Source organism: Thalassophryne amazonica, chromosome 1, assembly GCF_902500255.1.
Source record: "Thalassophryne amazonica chromosome 1, fThaAma1.1, whole genome shotgun sequence".
In the NCBI taxonomy this organism is placed as follows: domain Eukaryota; kingdom Metazoa; phylum Chordata; class Actinopteri; order Batrachoidiformes; family Batrachoididae; genus Thalassophryne; species Thalassophryne amazonica.
Window position 1 is genome coordinate 110,963,422 of NC_047103.1, and position 16,821 is coordinate 110,980,242.

General features: G+C 42.1%; 1 protein-coding gene across 1 annotated transcript in view; it reads left to right on the top strand.

Moving 5' to 3' along the window:
• arhgap1 (Rho GTPase activating protein 1) overlaps positions 1 to 16,821 on the top strand; it is a 236,012-nt gene that overhangs the window by 86,749 nt on the left and 132,442 nt on the right. The window contains exon 4 of the mRNA XM_034173469.1: positions 3,369 to 3,456. Coding sequence (XP_034029360.1) covers positions 3,369 to 3,456 — 88 coding nt within the window. The remainder of the gene's footprint in view (positions 1 to 3,368; positions 3,457 to 16,821) is intronic.

The following is a 16,821-nucleotide window of genomic DNA, read 5'->3' on the forward strand; positions in this document are numbered from 1 at the left end:
CTTCGTCCAGCTCACTCTGTATTCTCTCCTCTGTCACCAAACACAGAAACATCTGCAACTCAACGGACCATGGTGTGGTTTTGTATGAGCAAAAAAAAAAAGCTTGTGTGAAATGAAAGAAAAGCCGTATCATTTCCATGACGTCGGGGACAAGACGACGCGCTCCCGCCTTCAGTCCGCCTTCAGTCCGATCCCGCATTGAAATTGATTTTATCTGTTAGTAATGTTACTTATACACGTCCTGGTTTCAACATCCAAAAGTAAGCTGCAATGAATGTGAGATACAGATCTGTGTGCTCAGATCAGCAACAACATCGACAGCGGGCGCCGTTCTTCCTCTCCCGCTCTCTGCCTCCGCTGCGCTTATTAAGTCTGCGGGCTCGTTAACGAGCTCGTTAACCTCCAACGCGGGCCACTCACACCGCCCGTGTCTGCTTCGCAGCCCGTGTTGTGCCAGATTCAGCGCACAACACCGGCATCGCCTCTCTGTCTACTGAATGGAGCTGCAGCACACTTGGCGCAAGTCCTGAGATTACGCTCGCTGTTTTAATGCGAAGCGGCCGGTACACCTGTTGCTGCAAGGACAGACTTCTTGCGGCAAAAATCCACAGCACCGCATGTCTCGGTAATCGGAGCCCCAGAGCTTTATGGACGCTGAGAGGTTTATATACGAGGTCTGTTAGAAAAGTATCCGACCTTATTATTTTTTTCAAAAACCATATGGATTTGAATCACGTGTGATTACATCAGACATGCTTGAACCCTCGTGGGCATGCTAGAGTTTTTTCACGCCTGTCGGTTACGTCATTCGCCTGTGGGCAGTCTTTGAGTGAAGAGTCACCCACCCTCTCGTCGTTTTTTCATTGTTTAGGAATGGCTCAGAGACTGCTGCTTTGTTGTGTCCACTCAGTTGTGTAAGGCACAACTGAGTGGACACCATTCGATAAATTCAGCTGGTTTTCGGTAAAAATTTTAACGGCTGAGATATTTTGGTCTGGTAGTGCCGCTTTAAGCACGGCCCACGGCACCTGACAGCGATCTGCGCTTCGAGGCGGCAGCATCTCGCCATTTCAAGTTGAAAACTTCCACATTTCAGGCTCTGTTGACCCAGGAAGTCGTCAGAGAACAGAGAACTTTCAGAAGAAGTCGGCATTCCATTGTTAACGGACATTTTGTAAAGAAAGAACGTGCGGGCAGAGTCGCATGTCGGGCCGGACCCGACCGCGGGGGGTTGCGACAGGAAAAACACCTTGGAACATGCCCAAGCTGTTAAACAATTTCTCAATTACTCACTTGTTGAAAGCCATCAAAAGCCGCCTGAATTTTACAAATGGTTATCAACACGGAGGTCTTTTTCCTGTCGTCACGGAAACGACTCGGTGAATTTGCGCACACGTCTTTCATTACAAAATGTCCTTAAACAGTGGAATGTCCGCATAAAGTCCTCATGCCGGCCTCTTTTGAATCTTCTCTGTTCTCTCACGACGTCTTGGGTGAATTAAGCCTTAAATTAGGATGTTTTCAGGTCGAAACAGGCCGACGACGGCGGCTGGAAGCGCTGCGCGACGTCCCGCTCCATGGGAAGTCCTTACAGCGACAGAAACACCCCATAATCTCTCATCAGCCGTTAAACTTTTCACCGAAAACCAGCTAAATTTCTCGAATAGTGTCCACTCGGATATTTCTCACAGGTCCAGAAAAAATTTTGATAAAGCAACGTGCGCCGTCTCGAGCAGCGTCTGAAACAAAGGAATTCAGCCGAGAGGGCGGGACCACATCTCACTCAAGGCCTGCCCACAGGGAAATGACGTCACCGACACGTGTGAAAAAACTCACGCATGCGCACGAGGGTTCAAGCATGATTGGTGTAATCGCACGTCATTCAAATACATATACTTAAAAAAAATAAATAAAAGTGTCGGTTTCTTATCTAATACACCTCGTATTTTTAATGACTGGGATTCTTTGCGGGTCTCGCCTCCATATCCCGCGATGGTACTGGAGGCGAAAGACAGTAGATTTTCATTGTGACACCACTCAAACAGGCGTATGAAAAAGTCCCCCAAAATAATTTTCAAGCACAAATAAAAGAAATGTGTACTCACCAAACGTGCCGCCAGACAATATGAAGTTTTAAAAAAAGTAGATCCTTCCGTATAAGACAAGAAAAAGGTGCAAATGCAAACTGACGTAAATCCACAAATTACAGTTGGCGCGCAATGCATGCTGGGAGAGAGGGTCTTCTCCGTGACGTCTCGGCAGCGTCCATGATGAGCGGGACAGTTTTGCGGAGGGCTAAATGTTAGCTGTAAATTTGTCATTTTTAAATGAAGATTTCTCCGTTGAATGACAGATCTGGGCTTCCAGATTTATTTTACTACATTCAGAAGGATCTTATGTGTAAATGTAAGTCATTTTTTGGTCCAAAGATCTGACTGCATTTATTTCAATGCAGGTCTACTTTAAATATGTCATAGAATATGGGTACTTGAAGATGAAAACTCAAATCGAATGATTCAATTTTGAGTTAAATAATTCACCCATGTTATGAAAATTTAAAAAGCATTTCTTCTAATGATTTTTAATTTTCAAATTTGCTTTTTTCTTTGAATTATGATCACCAGATGCTTCATAGAAGACTTGCCTTCTTAACAGAGTTTTGATTGTTGTGCCCATGGCAATGTGAAGATTTTCATTTTTCTTTGATGTTTCTCCTAATTAGAATTGGTGCCTCAGCCTGGTTTGAATTTAAGCATGGTCCCCCGCCCCCACCCCACCACCACCATTTTATACAGCAGAGCATTGATTATTGTACTTAACCAGCAGCTGTAGTTTTTATTTTTTCTGTAGTGTTCTTATCTTTTGTTTTCATTGATTTTTTTTTTTTTTTTTTTTTTTTTTTTTTTGTTGAGTCACGATCAGCTGGCTCTTTCATATCCCTGCTGTGAACTCAACCGCATCAAAACACCTCAGTGTAAGTCCTCCAACTCTAAATTTTGAAAGCAGAACTGCCAATCTTCTATTTACCCAAATTACAACGTGGTGCAGTGGTTAGGTCAGTAACACAACTGGTTGTTTTATTTCCAAATACAGTATAACAATACAAAAGACATGGTTCAATGAGTATTTCCAAATTCAACTATCAGTGATCAAGACAACATGGAGACAATTGAGTACTTATGACCACCAGGAAGTGAGTGCTCAGCTCACAGATGTGTGTTCTTGTTTGTGAACATCTCATATTGAGTCTGCACTTCAATTTAGAGGGAATACATTGAATGACAATAGCAAAATAAATATTATTATTGGAAATTGGATAATAATCCCTCCTGAATAACATTAAATTCACTCTGTGTGTGTGTGTCTAGGTGATGATAATTTTGGCAGGAAGGTGATAGTGTTTAATGCTTGCAGGATGCCTCCCCAGCACCAACTGGATCATCACAAACTGTTAATGTAAGTTTTAATATTGTTGCATCTGCTGCATTCATTATGATCATGTTTGTACAATCAGGTTCACAAGTTGTTTGACAGTGAGAGTTTTTATCTGAGATGCCAAAGACAGAGCTCGTTGAGGAGCTACTTGATGACCTGAATGAATGCATCTGTGAGTTTGTGTTGTCGTATATGTGATATCTGGAGAAAGACTGCATGAAGTAGTGCAGCAGATAATGGAATAGTTACAGACTCAAATTATTGTTTGATTTAATAGGGTTTTAAAAAGGAATAGTTCACACCATGTTGCACCAGGGTAACATATGTCACATGTCATAGAATCCAATGGTCATCGACGTTGTCTGACCTTTACTTTGGACACCAAACATTCAACATGGCCAAAACTATTCCATTTATTAATCCTATTAGCTCAACCAATGATTTGCATCACGTTTTTTTTTTAAATGGGAGCAACTTTAACTTTTTACCCCTGTACAAACTGAAACTGACCCTTTGTCACTATTTTTGCAGTTTTTACTCCATAGTGCCATAACATTCAGTCATGGATAGTTTATACTATATTTTTTGGAATCTTTATGATTAGACAAATAATGTGGTATTCCTTTTGATATGATTGGAGCATTTTTAAATTTTGACACCTGTGTAATTCTTCATTGGTCCCTAATCTGACCGCCTATTGAAAAGTCAAGTGGATAATCTGTTTTTCAAAAGTGTTATCTAAAGGCCCTGTCACACCTTGAAGATATAGCCTGTGTATGCCGACCGTATTAAAATCACTGGCGCACACTGGCATACATCTAATAAATTAATGCAACTGTCACACCTTAACGATTATCCAGCATATGCCAACAGCCCTGTTTCCACCCATTGGTTCTGGTCGGTACTGCATGGTGTGGTGTGCGTCAGAAACAGAGTAATTTACCATAATTTTATTTTTTTATTTTCATCTTTTATCTTGGTGGACCATTTTCATTGTGTACAGAGCGCTGATGAGTGGACTGGCTGTGGTAAACACTGCTGTGAATGAATGGAGTGCTGTGACTCTAAACTTTCAAAGCACCAAGCGGCTGCTTTCAGGTCCACTGATCAGGTCATCACAGAACTGAATAATGAAATGTTGTGATGATTTAAGTTTTTTAAAGCACCATTCGACCGTGATCAAGTGTGATCTGAATGAAGTGCTGTGTGATCTGTCGGCGTGGTGATCACCGATAGCAACGGCGCTTTAAATGTTTAAACGGCGATTAATCATGCGTGACCACACCAGATCGACCAGGTTGTCTGATGATCACACCGACGGTGACGACGCTTTAAAGAGTTACAACGCATTAATAAGGTGTGATCACTCTGATTGATCAGGTCGTCTGATGAAAACAGCGATGGCGCTTTAAAAGTTTAAATCATCACAGCATTTTTGTGTGGCACCGGCTAAGAAATGTACCTGGAACATAAAAACCACCGAGGGACTTGCTTTAAAACGCTACGTATCCAGCCACGAATTAAAGTATTTTCAGACGTTATTTTCACAAATCAGCAGCTTTATGTGGATTCATATCCATCTGTGATGGTGAATTGGACTGAAATGAACAGGTCAGATTTACTCTGTGTGTGAATGAAACAGTCTGTCTGCATAAGGACTGCAGGTTTCAGCCAATCAGTGGCCAGCATTAATGGATGTATTTAGACGTGACTAAATTACAAGAAACGTCTGCCAACAATCATAACTTACCTGCAACTTAATGTCCAGCATGTGCGGGAAGTTTGAGTCACACACTGGCATGTTGAAAATTTTCAGCATGCCCAAAATATTTTGAGGAGCTCAGCATATTAGGAGCTCAGCAAGCTTCAAGCTGCACTTAACTTATAAAGAAAAGTACCCTTAACTTACTGGCGTTATGCCATTGTTTTTTAATATGGTTGGCATATGCTGGTGAAATCGTCAAGGTGGACCTTAAGGAGTGTTTGTGCCTAATTTGATGCTTGTATCACCATTTGAAAGACTGTTGCCTTAAAGGTGAAACATTGTAAGCAATAGTGCGATGTTTTAATTTTGCTATGTTTTATTTCTCTAAATGTGTCCACCAATCTCTGAGTAGTTAATGCTAAGTGGACTGCATTTATATAGTGCTTTTCCAGCCGATGCAGATGCTTAAAACATTTTACAATGATGCCTCACATAAACTTACACACACACTCTGATTTCAGGATGCTGCCACAAAAGGTATGGATATCTCTATCTGTTTTAAGACCAATCAAAGCCATTGAATATTGAGTATCTCCTGATGCAGAGTCCAAATCTGACTTGTATTTCCCTAGATATTATAGACACAGTACAAACACTTTAAATTCAATCCAGTGTATATGCTTGTCAGTTTAACAGCTCTACCACTGTGTTATGGCCCAGTCACACAGTGTACGACGATTCCTCAACAAAGGAAAAAAAATAAAGTCGCAATTCGTTGAGAAAAGGTGAACGAACAAGCTTTATCACCGAATAGCCTGCAAGCAAGAGCGCAAAAGGAACGAAAGAGGAACTAAGCGAAACCAAAGCTAACATTGATTTCAATGCTTTAAACGACATGCGCCTGGAGCCACAGCTGGAGCAGTGTTTGTCAGCATCACTGAGTTCCAGGACCCGGTGCTGGGACGGCACTCATAGCGCCTGAGTCCTGGAGAAACTGCAAACAGAAGCTGTGGAGATCTGTGTGCACGTCGGTGGACCCACCTGCTCTGGTTCCTTGTCCAGAACAAAAGAGGGATCATCTCCTTCATCATCTGAATCCTCACTGTCTGATGGCACGCTGGGCGCTACGTCTTGCTACAATTTATTTAAAAAAAAAACTCTGGTATGCCGTGGTGACTACTGTATCACTGGATTACGTTACTAAGCCAAATATATTGATTTATAACAGAAAACTGTGAAAAGGTGGAATAAATATAAGTGTAAAGATGATTGAATGTGTCAAAGCAGTAAATTGATCAGTCCGTGTGAACGTACATTCACTCACATGTGTGGTTATTTCCACCAGCTGCAGTTGATCCACAGCCTGAATTCTGCCTTCCAGAACAGCTCTTTATATAATCATTTGAATTATCTACCTGTTGCCACATGTACAGAAGGGCTGTATTGTCATTCCTACACTCATATTGTTATATTTAATAAAAAATAAGTGCACGCAGGAGCTGCTGCTGCCGCTGCGTTCATGTACCGTCGGAAATTACACAACTTATTTGTTGTTTCAAATTCAGCTGTTGCTTGTGGCAAAAATAATTAATTGTATCCACACAAAAGATTAATTCTGGCCTATATAAGGTGTCTGAGCCCAGTGAATCTGAAAATATTCAGCTGGTCGAATGAAGTCAAACTAAACACTAACATTACAAAAACTTAACAAACGATTAAAAAAACGTAAAGAATGTCAGCAGAACGAAATACGGACGAATTGAGGTTTTCGTTGCCCTTCGTTCAAATTTTTGGACAGTTTCTTCTTTTGTTTCGGCTTCGTTGCCCTTCGTTAAGTGCTGTGTGACTGGGCCATCAGGCTTGCGTTTGTCAATGTAGACCATGGATGATGTGCACTGGAAAACTTTAGGTTAGTAACTTTGTCACAGCTGCGACAAGGACGACTGTGGCTTCTCAGTCCAGTGTGTGAGTGGCGGTCCTTCCCACATTTGGAACAGTTGTGGGTGGTGGCGGGGTTGATCTTGCAGGAACACTTCTTTCGCCTACCTCTCTTTTCTTCGGCCAGGGTCCAAATCCTAATCTCCTTTCTTGAGGTGTCTCAGGAGTGTGCTGTGTCATCTGCTGCAGTCAGCTGCTAAGTCCTCCCAGCTCTTGGTGTTGATGTCCAGAGTCTTCAGGTCTGTCTTACAGATATCTTTGTAGCGTAGCTGGGGATGGCCAACAGATCTCTTCCTGGAGGCAAGCTCACCATACACTATGTCTTTTGGTATTCTTTAGTCATCCAGCCATCTTATCTGACCAAGCCATTGTAGCCTGCATTGTGTAAGCATAGTAAACATAGTGGGAAGGCTGTGTGTTGAAGGACTTGGATATTTGGCATGTTGTCATTCTATTTGATGCAGAGGATGCAGCTTCAGGTAAGAAGGCCACAGTAGGAGCACAGGCACTGACAACGGTGACTGGGCTATCAGATGTATGAAATCAGTGAGTCACTAGGTGTTTACATCCCATCACCTGGTACAACCATGTTAAGCACGGAGTTCAATCAATCAATCAATTCAATCAATTTTATTTATATAGCGCCAAATCACAACAAACAGTTGCCCCAAGGGGCTTTATATTGTAAGGCAAGGCCATACAATAATTACATAAAAACCCCAGCGGTCAAAACGACCCCCTGTGAGCAAGCACTTGGCGACAGTGGGAAGGAAAAACTCCCTTTTAACAGGAAGAAACCTCCAGCAGAACCAGGCTCAGGGAGGAGCCTGAAAGCTGAAGGCTCTGCCTCCCATTCTACTCTTACAAACCCTAGGAACTACAAGTAAGCCTGCAGTCTGAGAGCGAAGTGCTCTATTGGGGTGATATGGTACTATGAGGTCCCTAAGATAAGATGGGACCTGATTATTCAAAACCTTATAAGTAAGAATTCTATTCTAGAATTAACAAGAAGCCAATGAAGAGAGGCCAATATGGGTGAGATATGCTCTCTCCTTCTAGTCCCCGTTAGTACTCTAGCTGCAGCATTTTGAATTAACTGAAGGCTTTTCAGGGAACTTTTAGGACAACCTGATAATAATGAATTACAATAGTCCAGCCTAGAGGAAATAAATGCATGAATTAGTTTTTCAGCATCACTCTGAGACAAGACCTTTCTAATTTTAGAGATATTGTGTAAATGCAAAAGAGCAGTCCTACATATTTGTTTAATATGGGCTTTGAATGACATATCCTGATCAAAAATGACTCCAAGATTTCTCACAGTATTACTAGAGGTCAGGGTAATGCCATCCAGAGTAAGGATCTGGTTAGACACCATGTTTCTAGCACAGAGATGAGTCCACTGTCTGAGGCCATAAGAAGATCATTTGTTACCTTCACTAATGGTGTTTCTGTACTATGATGAATTCTAAAACCTGACTGAAACTCTTCAAATAGACCATTCCTCTGCAGATGATCAGTTAGTTGTTTTACATCTACCCTTTCAAGAATTTCTGAGAGAAAAGGAAGGTTGGAGATTGGCCTATAATTAGCTAAGATAGCTGGGTCAAGTGATGGCTTTTTAAGTAATGGTTTAATTACTGTCACCTTAAAAGCCTGTGGTACATAGCCAACTAATAAAGATAGATTGATCATATTTAAGATTGAAGCATTAAATAATGGTAGGGCTTCTTTGAGCAGCCTGGTAGGAATGGGGTCTAATAGACATGTTGATGGTTTGGATGAAGTAACTAATGAAAATAACTCAGACAGAACAATCTGAGAGAGAGAGTCTAACCAAATGCCGGCATCACTGAAAGCAGCCAAAGATAACGATACGTCTTTGGGATGGTTATGAGTAATTTTTTCTGTAATAGTTAAAATTTTATTAGCAAAAAAAGTCATGAAGTCATTACTAGTTAAAGTTAAAGGAATACTCGGCTCAATAGAGCTCTGACTCTTTGTCAGCCTGGCTACAGTGCTGAAAAGAAACCTGGGGTTGTTCTTATTTTCTTCAATTAGTGATGAGTAGTAAGATGTCCTAGCTTAACGGAGGGCTTTTTTATAGAGCAACAGACTCTTTTTCCAGGCTAAGTGAAGATCTTCTAAATTAGTGAGACGCCATTTCCTCTCCATCTTACGGATTATCTGCTTTAAGCTGCGAGTTTGTGAGTTATACCACGGAGTCAGGCACTTCTGATTTAAAGCTCTCTTTTTCAGAGGAGCTACAGCATCCAAAGTTGTCTTCAATGAGGATGTAAAACTATTGACGAGATACTCTATCTCCCTTACAGAGTTTAGGTAGCTACTCTGCACTGTGTTGGTATATGGCATTAGAGAACATAAAGAAGGAATCATATCCTTAAACCTAGTTACAGCGCTTTCTGAAAGACTTCTAGGGTAATGAAACTTATTCCCCACTGCTGGGTAGTCCATCAGAGTAAATGTAAATGTTATTAAGAAATGATCAGACAGAAGGGAGTTTTCAGGGAATACTGTTAAGTCTTCAATTTCCATACCATAAGTCAGAACAAGATCTAAGATATGATTAAAGTGGTGGGTGGACTCATTTACATTTTGAGCAAAGCCAATTGAGTCTAATAATAGATTAAATGCAGTGCTGAGGTTGTCATTCTCAGCATCTGTGTGGATGTTAAAATCGCCCACTATAATTATCTTATCTGAGCTAAGCACTAAGTCAGACAAAAGGTCTGAAAATTTACAGAGAAACTCACAGTAACGACCAGGAGGACGATAGATAACAACAAATAAAACTGGTTTTTGGGACTTCCAATTTGGATGGACAAGACTAAGAGTCAAGCTTTCAAATGAATTAATTCAACTCAATTTTATTTATATAGCGCCAAATCACAACAAACAGTTGCCCCAAGGCACTTTATATTGTAAGGCAAGGCCATACAATAATTACGTAAAAACCCCAAAGGTCAAAACGACCCCCTGTGAGCAAGCACTTGGTGACAGTGGGAAGGAAATCTCCCTTTTAACAGGAAGAAACCTCCAGCAGAACCAGGCTCAAGGAGGGGGAGTCTTCTGCTGGGACTGGTTGGGGCTGAGGGAGAGAACCAGGAAAAAGACATGCTGTGGAGGGGAGCAGAGATCAATCACTAATGATTAAATGCAGAGTGGTGCATACAGAGCAAAAAGAGAAAGAAACACTCAGTGCATTATGGGAACCCCCCAGCAGTCTAAGTCTATAGCAGCATAACTAAGGGATGGTTCAGGGTCACCTGATCCAGCCCTAACTATAAGCTTTAGCAAAAAGGAAAGTTTTAAGCCTAATCTTAAAAGTAGAGAGGGTGTCTGTCTCCCTGATCCGAATTGGGAGCTGGTTCCACAGGAGAGGAGCCTGAAAGCTGAAGGCTCTGCCTCCCATTCTACTCTTACAAACCCTAGGAACTACAAGTAAGCCTGCAGTCTGAGAGCGAAGCGCTCTATTGGGGTGATATGGTACTATGAGGTCCCTAAGATAAGAAGGGACCTGATTATTCAAAACCTTATAAGTAAGAAGAAGAATTTTAAATTCTATTCTAGAATTAACAGGAAGCCAATGAAGAGAGGCCAATATGGGTGAGATATGCTCTCTCCTTCTAGTCCCCGTCAGTACTCTAGCTGCAGCATTTTGAATTAACTGAAGGCTTTTCAGGGAACTTTTAGGACAACCTGATAATAATGAATTACAATAGTCCAGCCTAGAGGAAATAAATGCATGAATTAGTTTTTCAGCATCACTCTGAGACAAGACCTTTCTAATTTTAGAGATATTGCGTAAATGCAAAAAAGCAGTCTTACATATTTGTTTAATATGCGCTTTGAATGACATATCCTGATCAAAAATGACTCCAAGATTTCTCACAGTATTACTAGAGGTCAGGGTAATGCCATCCAGAGTAAGGATCTGGTTAGACACCATGTTTCTAAGATTTGTGGGGCCAAGTACAATAACTTCAGTTTTATGAGTTTAAAAGCAGGAAATTAGAGGTCATCCATGTCCTTATGTCTGTAAGACAATCCTGCAGTTTAGCTAATTGGTGTGTGTCCTCTGGCTTCATGGATAGATAAAGCTGGGTATCATAGGCGTAACAATGAAAATTTAAGCAATGCCGTCTAATAATACTGCCTAAGGGAAGCATGTACACTCAACAAAAATATAAACGCAACACTTTTGGTTTTGCTCCCATTTTGTATGAGATGAACTCAAAGATCTAAAACTTTTTCCACATACACAATATCACCATTTCTCTCAAATATTGTTCACAAACCAGTCTAAATCTGTGATAGTGAGCACTTCTCCTTTGCTGAGATAATCCATCCCACCTCACAGGTGTGCCATATCAAGATGCTGATTAGACACCATGATTACTGCACAGGTGTGCCTTAGACTGCCCACAATAAAAGGCCACTCTGAAAGGTGCAGTTTTATCACACAGCACAATGCCACAGATGTCGCAAGATTTGAGGGAGCGTGCAGTTGGCATGCTGACAGCAGGAATGTCAACCAGAGCTGTTGCTCGTGTATTGAATGTTCATGTCTCTACCATAAGCCATCTCCAAAGTCGTTTCAGAGAATTTGGCAGTACATCCAACCAGCCTCACAACCGCAGACCACGTGTAACCACACCAGCCCAGGACCTCCACATCCAGCATGTTCACCTCCAAGATCGTCTGAGACCAGCCACTCGGACAGCTGCTGAAACAATCGGTTTGCATAACCAAAGAATTTCTGCACAAACTGTCAGAAACCGTCTCAGGGAAGCTCATCTGCATGCTCGTCGTCCTCATCGGGGTCTCGACCTGACTCCAGTTCGTCGTCGTAACCGACTTGAGTGGGCAAATGCTCACATTTGTTGGCGTTTGGCACGTTGGAGAGGTGTTCTCTTCACGGATGATGTGAAGGAGATGTGTTGCACTGCATGAGGCAAATGGTGGTCACACCAGATACTGACTGGTATCCCCCCCCAATAAAACAAAACTGCACCTTTCAGAGTGGCCTTTTATTGTGGGCAGTCTAATGCACACCTGTGCACTAATCATGATGTCTAATCAGCATCTTGATATGGCACACCTGTGAGGTGGGATGGATTATCTCAGCAAAGGAGAAGTGCTCACTATCACAGATTTCGACTGGTTTGTTAACAATATTTGAGGGAAATGGTGATATTGTGTATGTGGAAAAAGTTTTAGATCTTTGAGTTCATCTCATACAAAATGGGAGCAAAACCAAAAGTGTTGCGTTTATATTTTTGTTGAGTATATAAAGTGAATAAAATTGGTCCTAGCACAGAACCTTGTGGAACTCCATAATTAACCTTAGTCTGTGAAGAAGATTCCCCATTTACATGAACAAATTGTAATCTATTAGATAAATATGATTCAAACCACCGCAGCGCAATGCCTTTAATACCTATGGCATGTTCTAATCTCTGTAATAAAATTTTATGGTCAGCAGTATCAAAAGCAGCACTGAGGTTTAACAGAACAAGCACAGAGATGAGTCCACTGTCTGAGGCCATAAGAAGATCATTTGTAACCTTCACTAATGCTGTTTCTATACTATGATGAATTCTGAAACCTGACTGAAACTCTTCAAATAGACCATTCCTCTGCAGATGATCAGTTAGCTGTTTTACAACTACCCTTTCAAGAATTTTTGAGAGAAAAGGAAGGTTGGAGATTGGCCTATAATTAGCTAAGATAGCTGGGTCAAGTGATGGCTTTTTAAGTAATGGTTTAATTACTGCCACCTTAAAAGCCTGTGGTACATAGCCAACTAATAAAGATAGATTGATCATATTTAAGATCGAAGCATTAAATAATGGTAGGGCTTCCTTGAGCAGCCTGGTAGGAATGGGGTCGAATTAAAGCTCTGTCTGGGTTTTTGATTAATTAATAAGCTGGAATTGGAGATTGCTGCTAATCCTCCGCCTCGGCCCGTGCTATGAGCATTCTGGCAGTTAGTGTGACTCGGGGGTGTTGACTCATTTAAACTAACATATTCATCCTGCTGTAACCAGGTTTCTGTAAGACAGAATAAATCAATATGTTGATCAGTTATTATATCATTTACTAACAGGGACTTAGAAGAGAGAGACCTAATGTTTAATAGACCACATTTAACTGTTTTAGTCTGTGGTGCAGTTGAAGGTGCTATGTTATTTTTTCTTTTTGAATTTTTATGCTTAAGTAGATTTTTGCTGGTTATTGGTGGTCTGGGAGCAGGCACCGTCTCTACGGGGATGGGGTAATGAGGGGATGGCAGGGGGAGAGAAGCTGCAGAGAGGTCTGTAAGACTACAACTCTGCTTCCTGGTCCCAACCCTGGATAGTTACGGTTAGGAGGATTTAAGAAAATTGGCCAGATTTCTAGAAATGAGAGCTGCTCCATCCAAAGTGGGATGGATGCCGTCTCTCCTAACAAGACCAGGTTTTCCCCAGAAGCTTTGCCAATTATCTATGAAGCCCACCTCATTTTTTGGACACCACTCAGACAGCCAGCAATTCAAGGAGAACATGCGGCTAAACATGTCACTCCCGGTCCGATTGGGGAGGAGCCCAGAGAAAACTACAGAGTCCGACATTGTTTTTGCAAAGTTACACACCGATTCAATGTTAATTTTAGTGACCTCCGATTGGCGTAACCGGGTGTCATTACTGCCGACGTGAATTACAATCTTACCAAATTTACACTTAGCCTTAGCCAGCAGTTTCAAATTTCCTTCAATGTCGCCTGCTCTGGCCCCCGGAAGACAATTGACTATGGTTGCTGGTGTCGCTAACTTCACATTTCTCAAAACGGAGTCGCCAATAACCAGAGTTTGATCCTCGGCGGGTGTGTCGCAGAGTGGGGAAAAACGGTTAGAAATGTGAACGGGTTGGCGGTGTACACGGGGCTTCTGTTTAGAACTACGCTTCTTCCTCACAGTCACCCAGTCGGCCTGCTTTCCCGGCTGCTCGGGTTCTGCCAGAGGGAAACTAACGGCGGCTAAGCTACTTTGGTTTGCACCGACTACAGGGGCCTGGCTAGCTGTAGAATTTTCCACGGTGCGGAGCCGAGTCTCCAATTCGCCCAGCCTGGCCTCCAAAGCTACGAATAAGCTACACTTATTACAAGTACCATTACTGCTAAAGGAGGCCGAGGAATAACTAAACATTTCACACCCAGAGCAGAAAAGTGCGGGAGAGACAGGAGAAGCCGCCATGCTAAACCGGCTAAGAGCTAGTAGCTGCGCTAAGCTAGCGGATTCCTAAAAACACACAAAGTGAATAATGTGTAAATAATTTAGAGGTGATTCAGCAGAGGGAGTGCTTTAGTTAAGGCACGTGAAGATTACACTGTGAAACAAATCGTTATCTAGGTAACTAGATCGATCTAACTGCGCAGATTAACAGCTAACAGATACAGCAAAACAGTTGGTTTCAGTTCCTGACTGGGAATCCAACTCAGTGTTCTCTATGCTTGTCTGCACTCTTCCCCTACTAGTAGAATGTGTAGTCCTTTTCTTTGAGTCTGCCTGATCCCGCTCATCTAGTTTCTTGTAAGGTGTAATCTCAGTAGCTCATTGTTGATGTCGGCTGTCTTCCTGGCAGTGCTGATATGTTGAAGCTCTGCAGAGAGTCCTGGCATCATTGTGCGAATGTTCCAGGATCCAAGTTTGAGACCTGGGGCCTGTACTACGAAGCGGGGTTACTGGCTTATCAGGGTAACTTCGGGAGTAAGTTGATGACGTGTGGAGTAACTTCCTGGTTAACCCGTACTACTAAAGGTGGATAGGTTTTGATCGAGGTATGCTACCATGGCAATTTATGTTGCGTGCCAAACCTGCTCCGAGCAGGTTATGTTCTAGGTTAGCTTGAGGTTTTCGCTTAACCACTCCCTTTATAATTGTCGCCCATCCACCGTCAATCACTCCGAAGACGATGCCGGCCTACCTGGATGATCCGTTTGATATTGGGGCACAAATTGTCAGGGGCTCTCGTCACAGGGTGAGGGTTTTTAAAGACCGCCAGAATCCGCTGACATACCCGGACGATATTCTCCATGAAAGATATAGATTCTCAGCCGAGGGAATTCGTTATCTTTGTCAGCTGATCAGGCCAGACGTCTGTAACATCACCCATCGTAGCAATGCCCTGACGATCGAGCAGATAATGTGCCTTGCGCTTAGATATTATGCCAGTGGACAATTTATGTATTCCATTGGTAATGCTGAACATCTGAGCAAGAATACTGTATGTCGTATGATTCGCAAGGTAGTACTTGCTCTATCTAAACTGTTGGATGCATTTGTCGTTTTCCCTGGCCATTTATCCGCAGTGCAAATCAAAGAAGGGTTTTATGCAATCGCGGGTAATTACTAATATCAAAATAGGTCTAATGCATGTCCATTAATTAGGCGAAGTGGGGCTTATCAATAATTTCTCCTAGGTTTCCCAAGAGAAGCCGCCATGCTAAACCGGCTAAGAGCTAGTAGCTGCGCTAAGCTAGCGGATTCCTAAAAACGCACAAAGTGAATAATGTGTAAATAATTTAGAGGTGATTCAGCAGACCCCAATCAGTGCTCCCCTAGGAGAGCACAAGGGCGATTATGTCGATCGCAAATCTTTTCACAGTATCAATGTGCAGGTATAGCCGTTCTAGTCGGCCTATTTCATATACCCATTATTGTGTAGTCCACTCTAAGCTCACCTTCTTTTCACTTATTTCAGCCACATAAGGGTTGCTTTGGTTTGGGTGATTTTTCTAAATATTCTAATATACAATTACTGTAATTACATATTTCACATTCTTTGTCTCCCCACATGGGGCTGTCCTGTTGGATAACCTTCATGCCAAAGTGATATATATGTAACTATGTTAACAGCATGACCATTAATGGTTTTAAATCCTTAGATAGGTAGCCTATTTAGGAAACATTAAATTAACCTAACATCTATTAGTAGGCCTATGCCCACTTCTGAATCGTGTTGCATCTGGGCGTAATTAATGAAAGAAGGTCATTATTTTACACATATCAGACATTCCACAGGTTGATCATCTGTAACAGATTTGGAGAACAATTGAATTGTACTTACGCATTTACCCGATCAGCAATACTTTGCCAACAAGCCTGTCTTGCTTTATTGGCAGACGATGTGTTCGATTTCCCCCTTAACGTTAATTTCAATTCCTTGTAGTTCCGCATAATAATCGTGCATTCTTCTTCGGTAAAGTAAGGTGACCGTGCCATCATTGAAAAATGGTTACATGCGCTGCAACCTGCCCCTTTTATGTGAACGCGCACAAACTCCAATTAGGTTAACACAGGTTCAACAAATCAACATCTTAATCAGCGTCGTAGTACCGATTAGCACCACTTGAGAACACCAGGTTTTGTCAACCCTGGTTTAAGAAGTTAATCCTGGGTTACATCTGAGTAAGTTAACCCCACTTTGTAGTACAGGCCCCTGGTCTCTTGCAATTGTTTGATTTCTTTGCTTTCTTGTCTGGAGTGATAGTTGCAGCCTGCTTGTCAGTGTTAACCTAATCCCCATGCACCAGAAGAGGAAGGTAGGCTGTGGCTGGATAGCACCTATCTGGCTGTGGCCTGCCCAGCTTGAGGCAGGCGGTAGCTATCCAGTGAGATTCGAAAATCCCTCCCACTGTTAGAAGCAACCCCTGGCACCATGTTCTATGACAGACGAGCACTG